The 25,572-nt window shown below is 42.3% G+C and overlaps 1 protein-coding gene across 3 annotated transcripts; it reads right to left on the bottom strand.

The window, feature by feature from the left end:
• Positions 1-203: 203 nt before the first annotated feature.
• On the bottom strand, positions 204-25,262 carry LOC149980084 (uncharacterized). 3 transcript variants are annotated; one of them, XR_016483834.1, is made up of 5 exons: positions 24,941-25,257; positions 18,071-18,127; positions 7,722-7,927; positions 1,733-1,841; positions 204-537 (listed from the first exon to the last, which is right to left on the bottom strand). XR_016483834.1 is itself a non-coding variant. In XM_090187175.1 (4 exons), the coding sequence occupies exons 1-4, from the start codon at positions 25,038-25,040 to the stop codon at positions 420-422; spliced, it is 384 nt and encodes a 127-aa protein (XP_090043301.1). In that variant the 5' UTR covers positions 25,041-25,262; the 3' UTR covers positions 204-419. The 3 variants fall into 3 exon arrangements, 2 of the variants coding, with proteins under 2 accessions (XP_090043301.1, XP_090043300.1); XM_090187175.1 differs by lacking the exon at positions 7,722-7,927 and having other exon boundaries at positions 24,941-25,262; XM_090187174.1 differs by lacking the exons at positions 7,722-7,927; positions 18,071-18,127.
• Between the last annotated feature and the right edge of the window lie 310 nt (positions 25,263-25,572).

Raw genomic sequence — 25,572 nt, 5'->3', positions numbered from 1 at the left:
CTAATTTTTTGAAAAAGTTGTAGATATATTCTAATGAAGTTAGAGCTATAATAATTTTTTAAATATACAAGTAGGAAAGCCTTAAGATAAATAATCCACTTGTTTAGAGAGAATTGTGGATACTTTTTAGTAAAGTAGGAATATGTTGAATGAGTGTGTTGAGGGAAACTCACCCCCCCCCCTACAATGTGATTTTCTGGATATTTTTTTCTAATTTTGTCTGTCATATTTGAAGTGTACCTATGATGAAAATTACAGGCCTCTCTCATCTTTTTAAGTGGGAGAACTTGCACAATTGGTGGCTGACTAAATACTTTTTTGCCCCACTGTAAGTCTATATGGTGCCCATCTGCATTAGCCTCTCCCTCTGTGAATTCTGTAAGTCGGTTGTTAGGTTTCTCTTTTTTCATGCTTTTCATTCAGCGTCCCACTTCAACTCCTCCTTGAAGTGCCTCTCGGACTCCTCCAAGTGTGTTTTGACCATGGACGACACCTCCCTCACAGCCATCTGGAGCTTGTTCTTCATTCTGGGACCACCTAGGGAGTAAATAAAGACATGTATTAGTGGTTTACAAGGCATAGAACATGGATAAAGAACAGCAAACGGGGCCATTTAAAAAAAATGTTTAACAGCTATAATTAATTGGGATTTTGTTCTTGCTTGTAGGCTAGCCTATATGACTGCAATAGGCTAGCGTCCAGAAAGGGCTTAGCTATCAAGCTCTGGATGATGAAAATTATGGAGGACTAGCGAATAGTTAGTTGATGGTTGCAAGTAGTAGATAGCTAGGTAGCTTTCATAGACAGGACATTTTGCCTATTGTAACAGAGGAATGGTGTTTAGCTAGCTTAATATTAAGGAAATTCCAGCTAACCTAATGTTAACTAACTTGATCCGGATTGCTGGAGAAATAACGTTAGCTGTTCCTTAACGCTCGATGATGGCCCTGCTTAAAATGTGGTGAACGAAAACTCCAACGAGGTGTCACCATTGTGTCTGTGTCCTTCCACATTAATTCCACCTAGTCTTGCTCTGGCAGCAGGTTAGCCCCCATTACATTGACTGGCTGAGTACTGACCTGGTGTCCCCAAATCTGACCGAAATGATCGAAGTGGACCTTCCTGATCCGACCACTTATATTATTGTTGTCCCCGATGTTGTACCTTCAGTTATGAACTGATTTGGGCTTTTGTTCAGTGATTCCTGGGTCTGCCAAAAGCCTTTCCAGCTGCCCATTGACCGCTGAATCCCTGACGGTCCTGTCAATTTGGACAGATATTTCCTCATCAACTGTTAGATGAAGAAGAGTTACTTCACTCTTACTCCAGGTCGCAACACTATCATTCACTATTTTGTTGTTTTGATGTTTTTTTTATGGAAAGGTAGCTAGAGGTGTTTTCTTTCTAAATGTCTTGGTAAGTATTAGTTATGGTATTTAACAAACTAACATATTTTAGGAGAGAGTGGAGAGGGATCTGCACGCAGCAGGCAGGCAGCTCGCAATTAATTGTTTGACTGTGATGGATGTGGAAATGGATGGTGGATGAGTGAAGCGGCAGCCCTGGGGAGGTAAACACCCCCTGTACATAGAAGGTGGTTGAAGTTGTGAAAGATGTTCCCCAACTCTAGCACCATGTTCATCTGCATGGTGCCATCTGCATTAGCCTCTCCCTCTGAATTCTGTAAGTCGGTTGTTAGGTTTCTCTACCATGCTTTTTGTCAGCGTCCCACCTAAACTCCTCCTCGAAGAAGCGCTTCTCTGACTTCTCCAAGTGCCTTGTGACCATGGACGACACCTCCCACACAGCCATCTGGAGCTTGTTCTTCTTTCTGGGACCACCTAGGGAGTAAATAAAGACATGTATTAGTGGTTTACAAGGCATAGAACATGGATAAAGTGCATTTAACTGAAATTTAAAAAAAAATGGGTAACAGCTAGAATGAATTGGGATTTGGTTCTTGCATGTAGGCTAGGCTATATGACAGCAATGAGCTAGCATCCAAAAGGGCTTAGCTGTCCAGCCCTGGGTGACTAAAATGATGGCGTACTAGCTAATAGTTAGTTGATGGTTGCAGGTAGTAGCTAGCTAGGTTGCTTTCATAGAAAGGCAAAATGTCCTGTCATCATTTGTGAAGACAACATGGGATTCCCTAGTCTGGCTGATACCAAACCAAAGAGGGTCATGTCAGCCAGGCTAGGGATTGCATTTAACGTCAACCTGGGATTACCTGCATTGTCATGATTGAGATGGAGGGAATCTCCTTGGCGATAAGGGTAGTAGCTAGCTAGCTATCTCTATGACGTTATATGCAGGGGTTCCTAAAGTAGGTTTACTTCATAAATGATGACTTTCCATCCGTGAAAAGTTAGCTAGCTAGTTAAGTTAGCTAATTAACTAGCTAGGTACTAGCTTGATGGGAAGAAAATTCCATCTAGCTAATTTGAACTAACTTGATCTGGATTGCTGGGGAACTAATGTTAGCTGTTCCTTAATGCTCAATGACGGCCCTGCTTATGATGTGGTGTCAACATTGTGTCTGTGTCCTTCCACATTAATCCCGCCTAGTCTTGCTCTGGCAGCAGGTTAGCCCCCATTACATTGACTGGCTGAGCACTGACCTGGTGTCCCCAAATCTGACTGAAATGAACGAATTGGACCTTCCTGATCCAAGCACTTGTATTATTGTTGTCCCCATGGTTGTATATATGATCTTTCCAGGACTTGAGATGTGAAATGATTTGGGCTTTTGTTTGTTTGATTCCTCGGTCTGCCAAAAGCCTATCCAGCTGCCCTAGATGTGTTTTCTTTCTGAATGGCTTGGTAAGTATTAGTTACGGTATTTAACAAACTGTAAAACACTTTAGGAAAGAGTGTAGAGTGGTTTGCGTGCAAGCAGCAGGCAGGCAGCTCGAGATTAATTGATTGACAGCTCTGGTAGCCTACTGATGGATGTTAGTTCCACTTCAGAAGCGGCATTCCTTTACATAGAAATGAAATGTCCGTTCAGTGGCGCTTCAAAACTATGTCCAGATAAAGTCTTGTGTCGGCATTTAAAAAGCTATATTGTACCCTTACAGACAACATGCTTTCAAGGCACCACATTCCATGTCTGAAAAGGATAATAGTTATGTAGTACTACTGTACAAGCTACTATACATAGAATACTGTAGCCAAGGCCCATATAATATACTCCAAGCACATACCAGTACCACATTTTTATTTCCGCACTACCATAAACTATCACAAACTACTCCACAACAAGGATGTGAGCAGAGGTGAGTTCAAAAAATAGTTAGTTAACATTTTCCATTTGTTTTGTGTTAGCTGCAACTGTTCGCTAACGTTAGCCAACAGTCTGAGAAGGTAGTGTGCGTTGAACGTCAGTATCTGTTTCGGGTCTAAAATGCCACAAAAAATATTTAAGTGACATTCTAATCAAACAGATGCCTTGTTGAACTCGCCACAGGACAACCTGAAAAACCTGAGTTTTCAGCAGCAGCAACACCCATGAAACATCTAGATCATTGGGGTTTCAAGAGGGCACCATCAACATTCAGAAGAACTCCAGAAGAGTCAACAGTGGATTATGGCATCCCAGATCCACTCCTCTTTATACCTCCCCCAGCCTCCTTCTTGACAACATTGGGACCCAGCTGGAGTCTTCAGCCAGAGCCATTAGCTTTCAGCAGCTCTTGAAGTCACAAATACACAACACCCAACATCCACTGGCCAGATCTTCAATTTCCAGGCCCACTGCTCTGTGCAGTTTGGTTCTTCTTGTTGATAGTGGATTCATGTTAGAAACCTAAAACTCTGAAGCCCTCTGGGGTAATTTTGTAAACAATGCATAATATTGTATTCTACCCTCATAAAGTAATTTTCTGTTTCAAAGCTATAGGTCCTACAGATGCTTAGTACTGTTAGAAAGGCAATAACTGAAAGATTCTAATAAAGGTGAAAAAACAGAGCCTGAGTCTAGGTTTGAAATAAAATGTCATCAATTACTGTTCTAACGTGTACTTTTCCCCCAAATCCTTTACCTAATGGTAGCTCTCTGAACATGTGCACATTCCCTGAGGAACACAGCTATTTTAAAAGTGTAGGGCTAGTGCATGCCTTCATTTGTCATCTTACAGGAATAATGCATACATATGAGGAGAATGCTGAAGCCTTTACCTATCCATTGTTATATCCCCTGTCTGATTCCCAGTTCATACGTTGGAGAGCAGTAGGAGATCCCATGATGCCTCTTAGCCACTTACTGCAGAACCAGTTGTGTCTGGTTTGGGTAGTGAGTCACTGAGCCAAAATGGCTGAACGGATTTTCAAGCCCGACATCTTAAAATGACACTAGCAATCGGGGCTTTTAGTTTTGTAATATAAGGCACAGGTGAGGAATCTTCAAACGTATCTTCCTATTGTAAACGATTAAACAATGGTGCATGTGGAGGATGCATACAAGGTAATATGGATGGAGAAGCTATTTTTTTGACCTTTATTTAACCAGGCAAGTCAGTTAAGAACAAATTCTTATTTTCAATGATGGCCTAGGAACAGTGGGTTAACTGCCTGTTCAGGGGTAGAACAACAGATTTGTACCTTGTCAGCTCGGGAGATTTGAACTTGCAACCATCCGGTTAGTACTAGTCCAACACTCTATCCACTAGGCTACCCTGCCGCCCCAAACGTGCAATTACCGTGATTACTAAATGCTTGTACTTTTGGTGGCTTGACCTACATTGCATACTCTATGAATATGACCATAACGCATTGATTTATGGCCTTTATGGGGGAGGTGGGGTGGTTGTGGAGATTCTTATGACATGGCCAGCTGTAAGATCAGAGTTTAACAGGTTGATGAAGTACATTTTCCTCCATACAATAAAAAGTAAAGTGCCTTGAGCACCTGGGAAAGCTTTATATAAATCAAAACCATTGATGAATTCCTACATTTGTACATACAGATACAATCATGGTGAGAATCATGTCATATGTTATTTTGGGATTGAATGTTCTCAGTATACTGTCTAGTGAACTAAGTACTTTAAAGTTTTCTGCTAAGTCTATGGGGGGAGAGTGTTGTCGACGCGCAGCGGGGTGTCTAGGAAACACAGCAAACGCATGGCTACAAGCTCACACCGCAGCTGGCTGTTTCCAAAACATTGCAAATTATTCATAAACGTGAGCTTGCGTTATTGAATAACTTATAACCCGAAAAACGATCAGAAGACATGACTTATTCAGCAGCATTGTTAGAAAAGGTGGACCCGTTGTTGTTGTTGTTTCGAGGCTATATGATGATGGCTATATGATGGCTATATGATGATTCAACACAGATGTGGGGAGAGGAATTTTAACAACAACCCAAAAAAATGTTTAAAGCATTGACATATAGTATTTACCTAGCGTCTTATTCATAATCCGTACTCCCATCTTTTCAAGAAACAAAATGGATAACTTTAGTTAGCAGCACCTTTGGAACTATTCCACCTGTTCCATTGGGCCAGACTACGCATATTGACCACCTGCGCAGTATTTGAAGGGGGGGGGGAAATAACATTATTTTGACCAATAAGGGCTGATACTGATAAGAACATTCTGCTTGTCTCCAAACCACTTTCAAATAGGGCCTCATGTATAGCATCCCTTGTGAGTGTTCCCCATTTTGAGGTTGACATTGGCCAAATGGCCTCCTATTCTCTACATAGTGCGCTATACTTGACCTGGAAATAGGGTGCCATTTGAGACGCATAGATTGAATGCCACACTGCTATCTCTACCTCTGGGGTTCAAATGTTGTGACCACCGCAAAGCATGTCCACCCGGCCTTAAAAATGACTTCTCCCCCAGGCCAGAGCTACAATAACTTGTGTAAAAAAATCGATGCAAGAAAAACTTTGGTAAGTCCTCAATAGGGACGGTGGACAACCAACGGCGGTATTGTCAGAAAGACAAATTCTTCAAGCGCTACTGGGCCTCCGTTCATTAATATATACTAAAACATATCCCACTGCCATCTGTTTAAAGATGACACAAATGGGTTTGGTTTTGTGTGCGCCAAGCACTCAGGCAGCAGGGAGCTCATCTGAACCTACACTACGGGCCGATTAAGCCTTTGTTATCATTTATGTCGAATGCCCCTCTGGCTTTGCTAATAGCGTCCGTTTGGCCTCCAAAAGGGAATTGACAACGGCGATGCCAGGAGCTCTGGAAGGATGAGGCATTGTTGGAAGGCTCTGGGAATCCCATTTGGTAGAGAGCGTGACGTGTGTTGTACTGTTTTGTGTTGAGAGGGAGACTGGGGATGCCAATCCAGTCATTGAGAAGTGCTGGAGAGCACTGGGAGATCAGCACCGTGGCTGCTGAATGACAGATGTGTGAAATTGCATTGTCAAGGTTGACAGCTGGGTAACTGGGCGGCTTCAGCTTGGAAGGATAATGGCATTTCACTTAGAGGGCTGCTGGTATGGAAGTATGAGGTGATGTGCTAAGTACGTAGTTGGAATACCAGTGTGGAGGATGACTGGGGGAGACACTGCAATAAGTGAAACCTAAGCAAGCCTAAATATCTTGTTTTGAGTAATAATTCACTTCACAAAAAAATTCACTTCAAATGTGTTTTTCTTTTCAATTATCACTCAAAATAAGATATTTAGGCTTGCTTAGGTTTCACTTTTTACAGTGTAGGCCTTGAACTGCATTACATTGCACAATCATGATCCATTTATTTGCTGATGCTACTCTAAGTAGAAGGTAAGAACTTTTAATGTGATTATACCATGCTGCTCACTCTAGAGTAGACTGAAGATGTATAGAGTACATTTACAGTATGCAGGATATGACACGTTGAGTGGTTTATGCGTTCGCTTTGAATGAGTCAAGATTGGAAGACTGAGTGATGTGATTGCCGTACAGTACATGATAACATACACAAAAGGTGCCGTTGACAGTCATTCAACACATTTTCTCAAAGTGGATAGACGCTCTCCCCTTGCCCATTCAGTTATAATACAAATGACCTTCTGCTGATTTAAAACAGAGCGCTTTGGATGCAAAAGCCTAGAGGAATGAGCTGACTTACATTACAAAGCAAACTGTCGAGGAAACTCCCGAAGTCTGCACTATTGCTGCTATGCGTTCCATTTATAAGCCACCTCCATCAACCTCAATACTTTTGTCTTCCACCACTACAAAATATCACCTGCAGGTCGATGGTGAATTTTGATTTGGGATGGTTCCTAGGATTCATGGCGGAGCTAGCTGAAAGGCCGTTTCCAAACAGAACCACTGGAGCAGGTACAAAGCATTTGGATGTATGTGTGCTGTGTGCGTGGGGCCCGGGGCTGTGGTGTCGCTCACCGTAGAGGCTTGCAAAGGGAGCTAATTTTTCATAATCAGTGCCTGTTCCACAGATGTCAGGCCTTAAGTAACCATGGACCACGGAGGAAGAAAACGTTGAAGATTCCGGTTGAGTGACAAGGGCTGGTTAGAGAGGGGGAGAGGAGAAAGAGGATGAGGGAGACTTCGTAAAAGAGAGAAAGAAGGGGAGTGAGGCAGGAGGGAGGGGACAGAGAGAGAGAGGGAGTAAGGAAGGAGAAAGGAGGGAGGAGAGAGAGACTGGGTGAGAGAAAGAGACAGTGAGAGGAAGAGAGAGAGAAAAAACAAGAGAGAGGGAGAGGGAAAGTAATTACATTTGAGACCCTGGTGCAATACGAAACCTTCTTAATGTCAGGCCTGATGAAGGAGAGTGCCCCCATGCCTCCACGCCTCTCCCTGCACGGTGTTGCATCTCGAGTGTTGGTCAATTAAAGCGGCGGTCACGGATGACTGGAGCTGGCAGGCAGGCAGCGGGCGTGCTACGTGAGATTTGAAGGCACCGTGCTCGGTGGGTCGTGGTCACCCATGGATAGCCTGATAGGTCTCTCTGTGGAATGTAGATGAGGACAGTCTTATTCCTCTGTACTCTCCTCCACCTCTCTATATGCATCCCAAATTGCACCCTATATAGTGCACTACGTTTGACCAGAGCTCTATTGGGCCCAGGTCTAAATGAGCTTTTTATTAGGGAAACAGGGTGCCATTTGGGACGCACACCCTCTCTACCTCGTCTAATTCCCTCGCCTTCCCTCTTTCTCCATTCTCCACATTTGCTTTTCCTATCTCCTCCCCCATGCTTTGGATTAGCTTCCTCAAGCCCAGCGTTTCCTCCTTCTCTTGCTTCTTTTCTGGACTCAACAGCGAATAGAAAATGAGGTGGAAAAAACTGGCCATCACACACACACATATATACAGTGGGGAGAACAAGTTTTTGATACACTGCCGATTTTGTAGGATTTCCTACTTACAAAGCACGTAGAGGTCTACATGGGTACACTTCAACTGTGAGAGATGGAATCTAAAACAAAAATCCAGAAAATCACATTTGCATTTTATAGCATGACATAAGTATTTGATCACCTACCAACCAGTAAGAATTCCGGCTCTGACAGACCTGTAAGTTTTTCTTTAAGAAGCCCTCCTGTTCTCCACTCATTAGCTGTATTAACTGCACCTGTTTGAACTCGTTACCTGTATAAAAGACACCTGTCCACACACTCAATTAAACAGACTCCAACTTCTCCACAATGGCCAAGACCAGAGAGCTGTGTACAGGACATCAGGGATACAATTGTAGACCTGCACAAGGCTGGGAGGAGAAGGCAACAACTGTTGGCACAATTATTATAAAATGGAAGACGTTCAAGATGACGGTCCATCACCCTCGGTCTGGGGCTCCATGCAAGATCTCACCTCGTGGGGCATCAATGATCATGAGGAAGGTGAGGGATCAGCCCAGAACTACACGGCAGGACTTGGTCAAAGAAAACCATTAGTATCACACTACGCCGTCATGGATTAAAATCCTGCAGCACACGCAAGGTCACCCTGCTCAAGCCAGCGCATGTCCAGGCATGTCTGAAGTTTGCCAGTGACCATCTGGATGATCCAGAGGAGGAATGGGAGATGGTCATGTGGTCTGATGAGACAAAAATAGAGCTTTTTGGTCTAAACTCCACTCGCCGTGTTTGGAGGAAGAAGAATGATGAGTACAACCCCAAGAACACCATCCCAACCGTGAAGCATGGAGGTGGAAACATCTTTGGGGATGCTTTTCTGCAAAGGGGACAGGACGACTGCACCGTGTTGAGGGGAGGATGGATGGGGCCATGTAATCGCGAGATACAACCTCCTTCCCTCAGTAAGAGCATTGAAGATGGGTCGTGGCTGGGTCTTCCAGCATGACAACAACCCAAAACACACAGCCAGGGCAACTAAGGAGTTGCTCCGTAAGAAGCATTTCAAGGTCCTGGAGTGGCCAGGCCAGTCTCCAGACCTGAACCCAATAGAACATCTTTGGAGGGAGCTGAAAGTCCGTATTGCCCAGCGACAGCCTCGAAACCTGAAGGATCTGGAGAAGGTCTGTATGGAGGAGTGGGCCAAAATCCCTGCTGCAGTGCGTGCAAACCTGGTCAATAACTACAGGAAACGTATGATCTCTGTAATTGCAAACAAAGGTTTCTGTACCAAATATTAAGTTCTGCTTTTCTGAAGTATCAAATACTTACGTCATGCAATAAAATGCAAATGAATTACTTAAAAATCATACAATGTAATTTTCTGGATTTTTGTTTTAGATTCCGTCTCTCACAGTTGAAGTGTACCTATGATTAAAATTACAGACCTCTACATGCTTTGTAAGTAGGAAAACCTGCAAAATTGTCAGTGTATCAAATACTTGTTCTCCCCACTGTATATGAGGGTAATAACACACAAAGACAATGTCACTTGTCGGAAACAACATCTAGTTGAGCACACAACCAAGATCTTCAGGTGGCCTATAGATACAGTGCAATATCTCCATGAACAGTGTCATGACAGCCTCTAGTCACAACACCAGCGTTTTCCCAAACTCGGTCCTCGGGATCCCAAGGAGAGCACATTTATTTTTTTGCCCTAACACTACACAGCTGATTCAAATTATCAAAGCTAGATGATTAATTTATTATTTGTATCAGCTGTGTAGTGCTAGGGCAACAACTAAAACATGCACACCCTTGGGGTCCCGAGGGCCGAGTTCAGAAAACCCTGCACAACACGCTAAGACAATTCCAACATTTCACTAATCTAATCACCATCCAACACTGCCATATCACTATGTCTACATCCTAAATGCCACCCTAATCCTCATTGACCATAGGGCTTCTTGTCTAACGTAGTGCACCTTGTTAGGGAATAGGATGCCATTTGAGAAGCATATCCGTCTTCAGGGAGTCAGAGAACTTAAGTGAGGCCTCCATCTGTTCAATTGGGAAGTGTCAAAACTTTGAGCCGCCGAGTGATCCCGAGACAAAATCCCACGTCTCCTTTGGTAATGAATTGTAATCATGCTAATGAGGAAAGTATAGCCAGCGGCGGTTAGCAGCTGGAATGTCCTAATCAGACTGACGTATGGTTTTGTCATGTCTCTGCTCTGTTCGGGCCTCTGAGGGGTTGGATCTGGTGGGGTTGTGGCTTAAATCACACTGGGGATTATGTCCCAATTGGCATCCTATTCCCTGTCTATTGGACTACTTTTGACCAGAGCCCTATGAACCCTGGGCAAAAGTAGTGTCCTATAAAGGGAATGAGGTACCAGTTGGGACGCAGACACCCATCTCTGACGGACACTTCTGCTCTGAGAGATAGGCAGCCCTTCACTGGAGTAATTGGATAGGATGAGGGAGAGTGCACACACACACGTTCGAAGTGCACGTGCATACGAGTAGATGCAAACAAGCACATACAAGTACACCTACATGCAAGTGCGCATGGATATTCACGGCTATAAATGTGTACGCACCGGTAAATACTCCCACAAACACATTCATAGAAATACAGAAACTAAACAAACACGTACATACACACTTTCTCCCCCTTTCCACAGCTATACATTGGGTGCGATTGACAAATGCACCAGGCTACTGCACACATAAGTGGGGAGAGCACCGCCTGGCATCCAGGGCGTAGGATGTCACTAAAGACTGGCTATAATAGAGGCCATGGATCAGGCTGGACCCCCCCCCCCCCCCCCACACACACACACCTTATCGCTACAACACTGCATTCCATCAGGGCTTTATCTGTTTATCTGTTTATTTGCCTTTATCGAGCATGGCGGCAGGAAAGGCAGCGGAAAGCGGCAAAGGAACGGCGCCTTGCTCAATCTGTTAACAACGTCAGGCTAAAGTTGTTTCACACACATGCTGCTCATTCATGTAAACTGATGATGCTTATATTCCTTTACACCCTTGCTTTTGAGTGGTGGCCAGGTGTATGCTCGTGTGTGTCTGTGTGTAGGAACAACAGGCCAGGGCGTGCTCAAATGCTACGTGGCGCCACATAACTGCTAAAGTGTGCTAATTTCAAGCCTGGAGGAACAGTAGTAAAGAAGAGAGAAACTAACAAGGAGCGTCAGGCAAAATTGTGAAACAAAAAAAAAATGATAAAGGCGGTGAGGAGGAAGGAGAGCGTTTCCCATGTTACGTGAGAGGGTAGGATTGCATTAAACGCACTGATGGGTTTAAAGTGTCGGATAGTGCCAGGCTTCGGCGTGGCGGCGCCTCCACATTTCATCAGCTCTTTGGTGGGAGGGGGATTGGATATACACCGACGCACGGCCTTTCAATTAACCCCGGGCCCCTCATTCCATTCGGCACAGGCAAGAATCAGCTGACCTTTTTTGAGATTGATGGCGCAATGAAAGTGACAAGGTTATGAAAATATAGGCAGGCCGCCCCCCTGACACGGGTGCGAGTGGAGAGGCCTTTAGACTAACCTTTAACGGGTTACACCCTTGTAGGTTCGGCCCTAATTCGTGTGCTCTCTGTCACCTTCGACCGCATGGCAAATGGCTCAACAAAACAAAAAAGACAATGCCCAAAGACCAGTCAGCTTTCCCCTCTCTGAGGGGCCAAAATGTATCTCCCTACAGTATCCAGAGGACTGATAATACTATAGTATTCATGTCTGGTATCTACTGTATCTGAAACGTGTCCCCTAAGGAGGACTCTGATGCCATCTATATGGATGTGCTGTATAATCTCTGTGGTAACTTGTAGTTGTTCAGAGTGAACTCTGACGACACCGTATGCAAATGTCCTCTCAAGAATGTTGTCTTCTCTATTGTAACCAGCCCACCCCCTCCCTCAGGTCATCATCACACATAGATGCGACCCCCTTCCTAGAGGATGTTGGCTGGTTTGATCTGATTGGATGTCTTAGTTGTACTACCTTTTGGTTTGGCCTGTGGATTGGTCAACAGTTGATTTTGAATAGAAAACAAGTCAGATCTGGAATAAACGGAACCGTTTGTTGCTCCCTCTCTTCTCCTGTATCCTGCCCATGGAATAAGGTTGTATGGACATTTTTATTTTGTGAGCTACCCAAGCCTATGGCCTGAGTAGGTCTGATTAGCTCATGCTTTGTCTTGTGAGTTAACGTTAAGATCTGTATGCCTAGAATAAAAGTGTTAATGCTTTGAAACTTAAATGTAATGCCTTGTATCTGAATCCATTCATTTTACAAAGTAATTAAACACACTTTTATTTAGAATTCGCTTCTCATGACCGTTCCTTGATAATAGACAGATAAATGCATAATACTTGATTGCACACAGTTTTACTATAATATCAGATGGAGTCAGATAGTCAGGTTTATCAAATGTAGTTTGTTAAGTATTATTTAGAGCTACAGTAAATGGCGACCTCTGACTTGTTGCATCTTAAAAGAGAATGCGTCTGAATATAAACTGTGTAGCTATTCCCTCCGCAAGGCAATCAAACAAGCAAAATGCCCGTACAGGGGACAAGGTGGAGTCCCAATTCAATGGCTCAGACACGAGAGGTACAGTGCCTTGCGAAAGTATTCGCCCCCCTTGAACTTTGCGACCTTTTGCCACATTTCAGGCTTCAAACATAAAGATATAAAACTGTATTTTTTTGTGAAGAATCAACAACAAGTGGGACACAATCATGAAGTGGAATGACATTTATTGGATATTTCAAACTTTTTTAACAAATCAAAAACTGAAAAATTGGGCGTGCAAAATTATTCAGCCCCCTTAAGTTAATACTTTGTAGCGCCACCTTTTGCTGCGATTACAGCTGTAAGTCGCTTGGGGTATGTCTCTATCAGTTTTGCACATCGAGAGACTGACATTTTTTCCCATTCCTCCTTGCAAAACAGCTCGAGCTCAGTGAGGTTGGATGGAGAGCATTTGTGAACAGCAGTTTTCAGTTCTTTCCACAGATTCTCAATTGGATTCAGGTCTGGACTTTGACTTGGCCATTCTAACACCTGGATATGTTTATTTTTGAACCATTCCATTGTAGATTTTGCCTTATGTTTTGGATCATTGTCTTGTTGGAAGACAAATCTCCGTCCCAGTCTCAGGTCTTTTGCAGACTCCATCAGGTTTTCATCCAGAATGGTCCTGTATTTGGCTCCATCCATCTTCCCATCAATTTTAACCATCTTCCCTGTCCCTGCTGAAGAAAAGCAGGCCCAAACCATGATGCTGCCACCACCATGTTTGACAGTGGGGATGGTGTGTTCAGCTGTGTTGCTTTTACGCCAAACATAACGTTTTGCATTGTTGCCAAAAAGTTCAATTTTGGTTTCATCTGACCAGAGCACCTTCTTCCACATGTTTGGTGTGTCTCCCAGGTGGCTTGTGGCAAACTTTAAACAACACTTTTTATGGATATCTTTTAGAAATGGCTTTCTTCTTGCCACTCTTCCATAAAGGCCAGATTTGTGCAATATACGACTGATTGTTGTCCTATGGACAGAGTCTCCCACCTCAGCTGTAGATCTCTGCAGTTCATCCAGAGTGATCACGGGCCTCTTGGCTGCATCTCTGATCAGTCTTCTCCTTGTATGAGCTGAAAGTTTAGAGGGACGGCCAGGTCTTGGTAGATTTGCAGTGGTCTGATACTCCTTCCATTTCAATATTATCGCTTGCACAGTGCTCCTTGGGATGTTTAAAGCTTGGGAAATCTTTTTGTATCCAAATCCGGCTTTAAACTTCTTCACAACAGTATCTCGGACCTGCCTGGTGTGTTCCTTGTTCTTCATGATGCTCTCTGCGCTTTTAACGGACCTCTGAGACTATCACAGTGCAGGTGCATTTATACGGAGCCTTGATTACACACAGGTGGATTGTATTTATCATCATTAGTCATTTAGGTCAACATTGGATCATTCAGAGATCCTCACTGAACTTCTGGAGAGAGTTTGCTGCACTGAAAGTAAAGGGGCTGAATAATTTTGCACGCCCAATTTTTCAGTTTTTGTTTTGTTAAAAAAGTTTGAAATATCCAATAAATGTCGTTCCACTTCATGATTGTGTCCCACTTGTTGTTGATTCTTCACAAAAAAAATACAGTTTTATATCTTTATGTTTGAAGCCTGAAATGTGGCAAAAGGTCGCAAAGTTCAAGGGGGCCGAATACTTTCGCAAGGCACTGTATGTGGCAGGGTCTACAGACAATCACGGACTACAAAAAGAAATCCAGCCATGTCACGGACACCAACATCACGCTTCCAGAACAACTAAAGACCTTCTTTGCCCGCTTTAAGGATAATACAGTGCCAACGTCGAGGCCTGCTAACAAGGACTGCGCCCCCCCTCTCCTTCTCCTTGGCCAAAATGAGTAAAACATTTAAGCGTGTTAACCCTTGCAGGCCAGCTGGCCCAGACGGCATCCCCAGCCGCGCCCTCAGAGCATGCGCAGACCAGCTGGCTGGTGTATTTACGGATATATTCAATCAATCCCTATCCCAGTCTGTTGTTCCCACATGCTTCAAGATGGATACCATTGTTCCTGTACCCAAGAAGGCAAACATAACTGAACTAAATGACTACCGCCTCGTAGCACTCACGTCTGTCATCATGAAGTGCTTTGAGAGACTAGTCAAGGATCATATCACCTCCACCTTACCGGCCACCATTGACCAACTTCAGTTTGCATACCGCCCCAACAGGTCCACAGACGACGCAATTGCCATCGCACTTCACACTGCCCTATCACATCTGGACAAAAGGAATACCTATGTAAGAATGCTGTTCATTGACTACAGCTCAGCATTCAACACCACAGTACCCTCCAAGCTTATCATCAAGGTGGATGCCCTGGGTCTCAACACCGCCCTGTGCAATTGGGTCCCAGACTTTGATGGGCTGCTCCCAGGTGGTGAAGGAAGGAAACAACATCTCCACTTCGCTGACCCTCAACACTGGGGTCCCACAAGGGTGCATGCTCAGCCCCCTCCTGTAATCCATGTTCACCCACGACTGCGCGGCCATGCATGCCTCCAACTCAATCATCAAGTTTGCAGATGACACAACAGTAGTGGGCTTGATTACCAACAACGACGAGACAGCCTACAGGGAGGAGGTGAGGGCACTCGGAGTGTGGTGTCAGGAAAACAACCTCTCACTCAACATCAACAAAACAAAGGAGATGATCGTGGACTTCAGCATAGGGAGCACCCCCCTATCCACATCGAAAGGACAGCAGTGGAGAAGGTGGAAAGTTTTAAGTTCCTCGGCGTGCACATCACAGACAAACTGAAATGGTCCACCCACACAGACAGCGTGGTGAAGAAGGCACAACATTGACTCAGTACCGGTATACTCTGTATATAGGCTTGTTATTGTTATTTTATTGAGTTACTTTCTATTTTATTTGTTTGTTTAGTAAAGTATTTAGTAAATATTTTCTTAGCTCCATTTCTTGAACTGCATTGTTGGTCAAGTGCTTGCAAGCATTTCACTGTCAGGTCTACACTTGTTGTATTCGGCGCATATGTCAAATAAAATGTGATTTGATCTTACGAATAATTTGTAGTATTATTGATAACTCTGGAAGTCTGGTCCGGTTCGAGCAAGTTTTTTTTTTTCTAGCTTTTTGCATTTTGGAACAGTCCACATGCGCATGTAAGTCTACTGTAAAATATTTAAGTATCCTTCAGTGTTGTATACCTGCTGGGCTTCAGTATGTTATTGTCACGTCCTGACCTTAGTTCCTTTTTTATGTCTCTATTTTTGGTTTGGTCAGGGCGTGAGTTGGGGTGGGCATTCTATGTTTTTGTTCTATGTTTTGTATTTCTGTATTTGGCCTGGTATGGTTCCCAATCAGAGGCAGCTGTCTATCGTTGTCTCTGATTGAGAACCATACAAAGGTAGCCTGTTCCCACCTGTGTTTGTGGGTAGTTGTTTCCTGTTCTGTGTTATGTCACCTTTCAGGACTGTTTCGAAATTCGTTGTTTCACTTGGTTATTTTGTATTTCGTGTTCAGTGATATTAAATTAACATGGACACTTACCACGCTGCATTTTGGTCCGATCTTTCCTGTTCCTCAGATGAAGAAGATCGTTACAGTTATTATTAATTCCCCGATATACACTGAGTGTACAAAGCCAGGTGAAAACTATAATCCCTTATTGATGTCACTTGTTAACTCCACTTCAATCAGTATAAATGTAGGGGAGGAGACAGATTAAATAAGGATTTTAAGCCTCGAGACAATTTAGACATGGATTGTGTATGCGTGCCATTCAGAGGATGAATAGGCAAGAAATAAATATTGAAGTGCCTTTGAACGGGGTATGGTAGTAGGTGCCAGGTGTACTGGTTTGTGTCAAGAACTACACCGCTGCTGGGTATTTCATGCTCAACAGTTTTCCCGTGTGTATCAAGAAGTGCCCACCACCCAAAGGATGGTACACTGTGTATAACGAACATGTAGCCTATGTAATGGACAAGGTGCAAACTACAGACCTTTTCCAGTTAAGTGAATCTTGTATTCATTGAAGAAGAAGGACAAGAATGGTCTTAATATTCATCTGACAAGTGAATACTTGATTACTGCTAAACAATTGCCATGCATAAAAAGGAGAACACATTCTAGAGGTTAATGTTCATTTGCTGAGCAAACAACAAAACCTTTTTTTTTTTTTTGCATTTTAGAACTCCTCTCTGACGAAATGCGTTCCAAAAACTATTCTTGTTAAAATAAACATGAGCAAAATGTTGAAAATGTAGCCTCCTTAGAGTGTCAATGTAAAGTGCAAGAAAAAGTGGTGTTGGCTTTTCAGGCGACTGTGGAGAGCGCAGCTGCACTCCAGGAAAACACTTTCTGCCGCCCTCCTATTCGAACTCTCAGCCGCTGTTGTACTCGTCATAGACTAGCGAGTCCATTTAGGGCAGTAAAGCAGCTCATTTTTCAGTCATTAGGACATTGGCAAACAATGCAGGCACATCTGTCATTTTGCACCGGTTAACATCCAGGGAGACCACCTCTCACCAAAATAATATTGGACCATTCCCAGTGAAATCTCTATTCACACCATAATGGGAACAGGTGAAGACCCAGTATAATGTGTATAGTACAGAAATGTGAGATGTATGGGAAGCACTTTTGGCTCTCAATTCAAAATGAAATTGCCCACAGAGCCACAGATGATTTCAACGATGGCACAATTGTCAACCAGCTGTTGACAATGAAACCAATTCCAGACAATTTAGAGTGGCTCAAAGCAAACTTGCTTGCTCTTCGGGGGTCCATCTCATGCAGACTGGACTAGGGTCTTGTGTGCCCTGCCTCTAAGCAGGGCACACAAGAACCTTTCGAGCTGTACACAGTGCGACTGTGGAAACTATTTTATGAATGTTCTGGCCAAGAAACCCTATCACGTGACCATGACGTGCTACGGACAATTCAAACACACAACTCAGGCTCTCCACCTGAGTAAAGCATTAGATTTAGGGGGTTCTGCAGACAACACATTCCAAGAAATTGTTACAGGGGCCATTAATATTGAATCTAGGACAGGATATTCAAACTAGGCATGTTCTGTTGCATATAAATATGTTATCCTTAAACAGAACACTATACAGTGTACTCAACTCTTGTACTCCCAGTCAATGTACTTACTGGCTGTCACGGGACGGGTGTTGGAACCTTGTATTCGGGAATATACCTACCTTTATGCAAATGTTTCTGTCCCTGGTGGCGGCCACATCCGTGCCTTTCTCCAGCATCTAGAGAGGCCAAGATACAGAGCTCAGACATTTTTGTTCTACATTTGTTTGCTTGTTGTTATAAAGATGAAACTTCTTCAGGCTAGTGTCGTTTTTTCTCAATTTCCACCTGACTGACGTGCCCAACGTAAACTGCCTGTTGCTCAGGCCCTGAAGCCAGGATATGCATATAACTGCTACCATTGGAAAGAAGACACATTGAAGTTTGTAGAAATTTTAAAATATTGTAGGAGACTGTAACCCAATAGATATGGTAGGAGAAAATCCAAAAAAACAACAACCAGATATTGTTTTTTTTTTTGAGAGCCCATGCTCTTACAATGGAAAGTATAGGGAAAAACTTAAATCTAGCTCCCAGTATGCAATTCCTATGGCTTCCACTGGGTGTCAGCACTCAATGTTCAAGGTTTCAGACTTGTTTCTTCCAAAACGAGTACGAATAACGAGTTTTATTACAGGGACACAGTCTTGGAAATTTGTGTATGCACACGATGAAGAGGAGACGCACCTGCTAACATCGTTTTCATTTTGAACATACTTCTTTCCGTATGAAATATTATAGTTTGATTACATTTAAGGGTATCTGAGGAGTCAGTAGAAATGTACTTTTACTTGTTTTAACCTTTCTAGCGCAGGTGTTCCGCTAGCGGAACCCCTCGACAACATTCCGCTGAAAAGGCAGTGCGCGAAATTCAAAAATATTTTTTTGAAATATGTAACTTTCACACATTAACAAGTCCAATACAGCAAATGAAAGGTAAACATCTTGTTAATCTACCCATCGTGTCCGATTTCAAAAATGCTTTGCAGCGAAGCACAACATATGATTATGTTAGGTCATAGCCAAGTCAAAAAAACACACAGCCATTTTTCCAGCCAAAGGGTCAAGTCACAAAAAGCAGAAATATAGATAAAATTAATCACTAACCTTTGATGATCTTCATCAGATGACACTCATACGACATCATGTTACACAATACATGTATGTTTTGTTCGATAATGTGCATATTTATATCAAAAAATCTCAGTTTACATTGGCACATTACGTGCAGTAATGTTTTGATTCCAAAACATCCGGTGATTTTGAGGAAATACTCATAATAAACATTGATAAAAGATAGAACTGTTATTCACAGAATTAAAGATAGACTTCTCCTTAATGCAACCGCTGTGTCAGATTTAAAAAAAACTCAGAGCCCAATCCAGCCAGAGAAATATCCGCCATTTTGGAGTCAACAGAGGTTAGAAATAACACTACAAATACTCACTTACCTCTTCATCAGAATGCACTCCCAGGAATCCCTGTTTGACAATGAATGAATGATTTGTTCCATAAAGTCCATAATTTATGTCAAAATAGCCACTTGTTGCTAGCGTGTTCAGCCCAGTAATCCATCTTCATGAGGAGCGAGCACTTTGTCCAGACAAAAACTCGAAAAGTTCCTTTACAGGTCGTAGAAACAAGTCAAACGATGTATGGAATCAATCATTAGGATGATTTTAACATAAAACATCAATAATGTTCCAACCAGAGAATTCCTATGTCTGAAGAAAAGCACTGGAACGAGAGCTAACTCTGTCAGGAGCGCACGTCACGAGCCTGAGACACTCTGCCAGACCACTGACTCAAACAGGCCCCTCCTTTGTAGTAGAATCCTCAAACCAGTTTCTAAAGACGGTTGATATCCCACTTCCTGGTTGGATTTTTCTCAGGTTTTCGCCTGCCATATGAGTTCTGGTATACTCACAGACATCATTCAAACAGTTTTAGAAACTTCAGAGTGTTTTCTATCCAATACTAATACTAATATGCATATATTAGCATCTGGGACAGAGTAGGAGGCAGTTCACTCTAGGCACGCTATTCATCCAAAAGTGAAAATGCTGCCCCCTATCCCAAAAAGGATTGATTAATAAAGTTTAGCGGTAGATTTTTGGATTCCTTTCTCTGCATGTTAAATGAATGGATTACTCAAATAGATGCCACCAACTAAACTGACTTTTTGGGTTATAAAGAAGGATTTTACCTAACAAAACGACACTACATGTTATAGCTGGGACCCTTTGGATGACAAATCAGAGGACGATTTTCAAAAAGCAAGTGAATATTTAATCGCTATTTGTGAATTTATGAAACCTGTGAAAAATATTTTGATGTGGGGTGCCGTCCTCAAACAATCACATGGCATGCTTTTGTGTGAATTCTACTGTAAATCGGACAGTGCTGTTAGAATTTAATATTTCAACCGATATAAGACACTTGTATGTACATAAATGTTTAATATCCATAATGTTTATGATTATTTATTTGAATTGCGCGCCCTCTAGTTTCACCGCTAGTGGGATCCCTATCCCAGAGAGGTTAACTTCTTCTTTACAAAGCAAATACGACTTTGACAAAAAACTTTTTACGACTCAACCTATTGCTGTATTTTGACAATCACTGACAATATGGAAAGCTCAGTCCTTTCGGCTCTATGCCCCTTTCATGTGCACAATAAAAGGGAATCACGTCAACCTGGTTGGTTTTCCAAGCCAAACTCAGCTCTCAATATAAAACAGGGGATGTTAATGTGTTTTTAATGGGAAATTATGATTATCTCAATTTTTTTGAACTGACTTTGATAGAAGTCCTTGGCCAAGACAACTCCTTCACTTTGTCTCATATATAAAGGCCTACATTTGCCCATGTTACAGCATATGTTGCATGTCTTACTTGTTGAATGTTTCTGTCTTGTTTTGAGAAAAATGTTCTTAAAAATTATACTGACACCCTTACTAACACACAGCTAACATGTCTTGTTTCAGGTTACGCTGAAACAATTCCAACCATTGTTTTATTTAACCTTTATAAAACTAGGCAATTCAGTGCTTTGGACACGTTAAATTGAACTGTTCTTCCTTTGTTGTCACACACGACGCTAGACAAATGGATTACATGGCTGTGCAAGGGACCAGTTAATGAGGATATGGAGCATATGGTAAAATCTTCCTGTTGACCACACCCACCTTGATGTGTGTGTTCAAGGTGAGGGGGGTATCTCATATCCTTCACTGAATTATTCCGATTTGATCTACACAAGCTGGGGGTGAGCTTTGGATCTCACTCAAGTTTAATTTAGAATTTTCCTATCATCCTCATCTGATAAGTAACTTGATTCATTTATCTTTGAATGTGATTTTGTCAGGTTTAAAAAATAATAATTGTTGCATGCGACTGCTCTGTCTTTATACCATTTAATCCGTGTTTAATAAAGATGCGGTCGAGTCTCAACTTCCAGATCGGGTCTAAACACATTTCGGCACATTTACTTCGCAGACCCTCTGTTGGTTTAGAAATATGTTCTGTTTCTTTTCATCTAAACTCAATAATTGATCTGGGGGTGATTTTTCTCCCCTCATGAATATGGTTTTCATATTTTCAAGGCAAATCTCCTCCCAGAGGGGCGAGGCTATTTCAATCTGAACTTTTTCACTTCCTCAAAGAAAAGTATAACTTAACACATGATAGAGTGTAACTTTAATAATACATTTAATGGCCTTTCATTCCATTTTATATTCGTCTAATTAATACTTCATAAACTTTGAAGTTACCATTTGCCCAGACCAACCGATCTGACCATCACACAGAGCGAAACAGTGACTGGTAACGCTTGACTGTGATAATGTTTCACCAAATGCTGATAATTCATGTAATCTCTATGCCCTTAACAAAGAACAAAGATGTTTTATTGAGCTCGGTTGAAGGAATGTGTACCTAGGGACATTTACATTTGTAAAGCACATTGTCAACACTCCCCTGGAAGATACACCTGATGCCATGGGCCCAAGGACTAGAGGTTGGATTGCATAAACTGGACTGAAGACTCGAGAACAAACTCTCATGTGGTACAGGTCGTTTCTTCCTGTATTGGACACAGGCTATTCATGTTCATGTACAGCTTCTGTCCAAGGGGGATTTGTAGGTGTGGCCCTAATCTACAGTGCCTTGCGAAAGTATTCGGCCCCCTTGAACTTTGCGACCTTTTGCCACATTTCAGGCTTCAAACATAAATATATAAAACTGTATTTTTTTGTGAAGAATCAACAACAAGTGGGACACAATCATGAAGTGGAACGACATTTATTGGATATTTCAAACTTTTTAAACAAATCAAAAACTGAAAAATTGGGCGTGCAAACTTATTCAGCCCCTTTAAGTTAATACTTTGTAGCGCCACCTTTTGCTGTGATTACAGCTGTAAGTCGCTTGGGGTATGTCTCTATCAGTTTTGCACATCGAGAGACTGACATTTTTTCCCATTCCTCCTTGCAAAACAGCTCGAGCTCAGTGAGGTTGGATGGAGAGCATTTGTGAACAGCAGTTTTCAGTTCTTTCCACAGATTCTCGATTGGATTCAGGTCTGGACTTTGACTTGGCCATTCTAACACCTGGATATGTTTATTTTTGAACCATTCCATTGTAGATTTTGCCTTATGTTTTGGATCATTGTCTTGTTGGAAGACAAATCTCCGTCCCAGTCTCAGGTCTTTTGCAGACTCCATCAGGTTTTCATCCAGAATGGTCCTGTATTTGGCTCCATCCATCTTCCCATCAATTTTAACCATCTTCCCTGTCCCTGCTGAAGAAAAGCAGGGTGCTTTTACGCCAAACATAACGTTTTGCATTGTTGCCAAAAAGTTCAATTTTGGTTTCATCTGACCAGAGCACCTTCTTCCACATGTTTGGTGTGTCTCCCAGGTGGCTTGTGGCAAACTTTAAACGACACTTTTTATGGATATCTTTAAGAAATGGCTTTCTTCTTGCCACTCTTCCATAAAGGCCATATTTGTGCAATATACGACTGATTGTTGTCCTATGGACAGAGTCTCCCACCTCAGCTGTAGATCTCTGCAGTTCATCCAGAATGATCATGGGCCTCTTGGCTGCATCTCTGATCAGTCTTCTCCTTGTATGAGCTGAAAGTTTAGAGGGACGGCCAGGTCTTGGTAGATTTGCAGTGGTCTGATACTCCTTCCATTTCAATATTATCGCTTGCACAGTGCTCCTTGGGATGTTTAAAGCTTGGGAAATCTTTTTGTATCCAAATCCGGCTTTAAACTTCTTCACAACAGTATCTCGGACCTGCCTGGTGTGTTCCTTGTTCTTCATGATGCTCTCTGTGCTTTTAACGGACCTCTGAGACTATCACAGTGCAGGTGCATTTATACGGAGCCTTGATTACACACAGGTGGATTGTATTTATCATCATTTGTCATTTAGGTCAACATTGGATCATTCAGAGATCCTCACTGAACTTCTGGAGAGAGTTTGCTGCACTGAAAGTAAAGGGGCTGAATAATTTTGCACGCCCAAATTTTCAGTTTTTGATTTGTTAAAAAAGTTTGAAATATCCAATAAATGTCGTTCCACTTGATGATTGTGTCCCACTTGTTGTTGATTCTTCACAAAAAAATACAGTTTTATATCTTTATGTTTGAAGCCTGAAATGTGGCAAAAGGTCGCAAAGTTCAAGGGGGCCGAATACTTTCGCAAGGCGCTGTATGTGCTCTCTGTCACCTTCGTCTGCCTGGCAAATGGTTCAACAAAACACAGAAGACAATGCCCAAGGACCAATCAGCCTTCCCCGCTCTGAGAGGCCAAGGTGTATCTCTCTACTGTATCCAGAGGACTGAACATTGAATGTGTGATAGATACCAGACATGGATACTATAGTATTATTATATCTCAGACGTGTCCCCTAAGGAGGACTCTGATGCCATCTATATAGGTGTATGACCTCTGTGGTAACTTGCAGTTGTTCAGAGTGAACTCTGACGACACCGTATGCAACAGTCCTCTCAGGAATGTTGTCTTCTCCATTGTAACCAGCCCACCCCCTCCCTCAGGTCATCATCCCTCATAGATGTGACCCCTTCCTAGAGGATGTTGGCTGTTTTGATCTGATTGGATATCTTAGTTGTACTACCTTTTGGTTTGGCCTGTGGATTGGTCAACAGTTGATTTTGAATACAAAACAAGTCATATCTGGAATAAATGGAAAGGTTTGTTGTTCTCTCTCTTCTCCTGTACCCTGCCCATGGAAAAACATTTACTTTGCATGCGACCCAGGCCCATGGCCTGAGTAGGTCTAATTAGTTCATACTTTTTCTTGTATATTAACCTTAAGCTCTGCCTAGAATAATGCCTTGTAATGGTTGTTAATGCTTTGTAACTTAAGCTTAATGCCTGGTATGTGAATTCATTAATGTTACAGTTATTTTCACTTGTATTTAGAATTCGCTTCTCATGACCATTTCTTGATATTAGTCAGCTAAAGCCATAATTATTGATTGCACGTGGTTTTACTATAATATCAGATGGAGTCAGATAGTCTGGTTTATCAAATGTAGATTGTTAAATATTATTTAGTGCTACACTCTCAAACATCCGTGTTGCACAACGCACTGTGGGATGTGCATAATTGAGTCAGAGAATACAGACCTTAAAACCTCTTACCGACGTGATCCCTGCACAGGATCACCTCAGCGGAAATTTCAGAGCGCCACCTATAGTACTGTCGAGTATAGTATAGTACTCGATAAATCTCAAACTTTCATTAAAACACACATGCAAGGTACTGAATTAAAGCTACACTCGTTGTGAATCTAGCCACCAAGTCAGATTTGTAAAATGCTTTTCGGCGAATGCATGAGAAGCTATTATCTGATAGCATGCACCCCCCCAAAATACCAAAACGTCACCTAAACAACAGATTTTGCGGTAGATGGCGCTACACAAAACGCAGAAATAAAATATAAAACATTCATTACCTTTGACGAGCTTCTTTGTTGGCACTCCTATATGTCCCATAAACATCACAATTGGGTCTTTTTCCCGATTAAATCCGTCATTGTATACCCAAAATGTCATTTGCTGAAGGCCAGTCAGATCCTGGAAAATGCCCCTTTACAAGATGCAACGTCACTTTTTAAAATTACAAAACTTGCCTATAAACCTTTACAAATCACTTGAAACGACATTTCTAAACCAACTTTAGGTATTAATAAACGTTAATAATCTATAAAATTGATCACGGGGCGATCTGTATTCGATAGCAGCAAGTCTGGAAATCATCGTCCATGTTTTCAATTTCACAACATCCTGTGGTGCGCCTCAAGACAGGAAGGGCCTATTCGTGACGTAACCAAGGATAAATGAGGCAGAAATTGACAGCAATGGCGACATCGTGTGGAAGCTGTAGGCGGTTACAGCGGATATATTTTCTGTCGCCTTAGACAATTCATTGAATGGTGGATGAATATTATTTTTGTGTTTTTGGTAAACAGTTTTACCAGGGATTTTTTAACTGCTAAACACGTTCTGTTATAGCCACAGACCCGATTTAACCAGTTTTAGAGACTTCAGAGTGTTTTCTATACACACATACTTATCATATGCATAT

This window comes from Oncorhynchus mykiss, chromosome 10, assembly GCF_057628025.1.
Source record: "Oncorhynchus mykiss isolate SJ-2025 chromosome 10, ASM5762802v1, whole genome shotgun sequence".
NCBI classification, from domain to species: Eukaryota; Metazoa; Chordata; class Actinopteri; order Salmoniformes; family Salmonidae; genus Oncorhynchus; species Oncorhynchus mykiss.
The sequence above is the reverse complement of the archived record's forward strand: the minus strand, read 5'-3'. Positions and strand labels throughout refer to the sequence as shown.

Excerpts from the sequence above, each read along its gene's own strand:
- LOC149980084 (XM_090187175.1), bottom strand. The coding sequence starts at position 25,040 with ATGACATTTTGGGTATACAATGACGGATTTAATCGGGAAAAAGACCCA. Across the intron at positions 18,128-24,940 it reads AACAAAGAAGCTCGTCAAAG|ATGCTGGAGAAAGGCACGGA; the intron begins GTAATGAATGTT and ends TGGCCTCTCTAG. Across the intron at positions 538-1,732 it reads TTCTTCGAGGAGGAGTTTAG|GTGGTCCCAGAATGAAGAAC; the intron begins GTGGGACGCTGA and ends TTTACTCCCTAG.